Source organism: Austrofundulus limnaeus, unplaced genomic scaffold (genome assembly GCF_001266775.1).
Source record: "Austrofundulus limnaeus strain Quisiro unplaced genomic scaffold, Austrofundulus_limnaeus-1.0 Scaffold18, whole genome shotgun sequence".
Classification (NCBI taxonomy): Eukaryota; Metazoa; Chordata; class Actinopteri; order Cyprinodontiformes; family Rivulidae; genus Austrofundulus; species Austrofundulus limnaeus.
Window position 1 is genome coordinate 3,445,268 of NW_013952420.1, and position 1,209 is coordinate 3,446,476.

The following is a 1,209-nucleotide window of genomic DNA, read 5'->3' on the forward strand; positions in this document are numbered from 1 at the left end:
TATTATTATTATTATTATTATTTTTTTTTACTCCAGGCAGAGGTTTGTTGCAGCTCCAGATAACATTGTGGCTATACGTTTCCTGTGTCAGGTTGTGTGTTGCCCCCAAGTGGTGAAGAGAGGTATAGCACACAGCACAGGTGAGCGCTGTTTGATGCTCAGTGATGCGTGATGACAAATAAACACTCTCATTCAGTCATATCTCTACAAACGTGTACACAACCGAGAAAGCCACCATTGCACCGAAAAGACACAGTTTTCAAAGCTTTCACTAAGTCGGACATTTAACTAATTAGCGTTAGCTCACCTGTGCGCTGAGGTAAATTAAGCGAGCGAAGAAGAACCGACGCGCCAGCTTCACGACCGCCGGCATCACGATTTAAAAGTTCGTTCTGAAGAAAAAAAGGAAGAGCACACGTGACTTCTTGTTGTTTCACATTGTAAAGACTTCCTCAAACAGGTAACTCGGGACTTACTTTGTTCGACGCGCCGCTGCAGAGAAGGTGCACCAAGACCAACCAGCGCGTCCAGTTCCTCCACTGCGCGCGCGAGAGGCGCAGGAAAGCCATGTCTGCGGATCACCTTTGAGGCAGCTGAAGCCAAAAACGAGGAACAGAGAGGCTCTCCGGCAGCTTTAACATGAGAGGTGAGGAACAGCAGCCTCTGCTTCTTGTTATAACGAAGCATCAACGTGTTTCAGATGCGGGCTTCCTTCACGTTCGCACTCATTAGGTTCCCCATCCGTGTCCATTAAAGTGCCTGAACTCAAGTCCTGTCTCCCGGCCAGTCATTTTCTCACCCCCCCTCCTCACCACACACACACACTCACAGAGCCCACTACAATCAACGCCCCCACCCCCCACCAAATCTCTCTGTCTCTACCCAGTGACCCCCGCCGACCACTCCTCTGACTCCCAGTGAAATCATGTGATTGTCTCAAACCAGGCTGTGGTTCGTCTCTAGAAACCTACTCAAGTCCCACTGAGGCTGTTTCTGCAGCGGGAGTTGCGTTTTTTTTTTCCACCGGGGGGGGGGGGGGGGGGGGGGGGGGGGGGGGGGCACTGAATATAACATTGTGTGAGTGAATGCTGGGGGGAGCCATCTGCTTGTAGCCAATCACGTTTAACACCTGTGTTTGGATGTGTCCATTCATCCTGCAGTCCTGACAGAGGACAAAGGGTCGGTGGGGGAAAAAAAGAACAAAGAATG

The 1,209-nt window shown here is 50.5% G+C and overlaps 1 protein-coding gene across 2 annotated transcripts in view; it reads right to left on the reverse strand.

The window, feature by feature from the left end:
• The window catches only part of adamts16 (ADAM metallopeptidase with thrombospondin type 1 motif, 16), a gene marked incomplete in the record, with an annotated part of 76,601 nt that extends 75,794 nt beyond the window's left edge, over positions 1 to 807 (reverse strand). For both annotated transcript variants that reach the window (XM_014003433.1, XM_014003432.1), the window contains 2 exon segments: positions 308 to 392; positions 477 to 807. In XM_014003433.1, coding sequence (XP_013858887.1) covers positions 308 to 392; positions 477 to 569 — 178 coding nt within the window.
• Between the last annotated feature and the right edge of the window lie 402 nt (positions 808 to 1,209).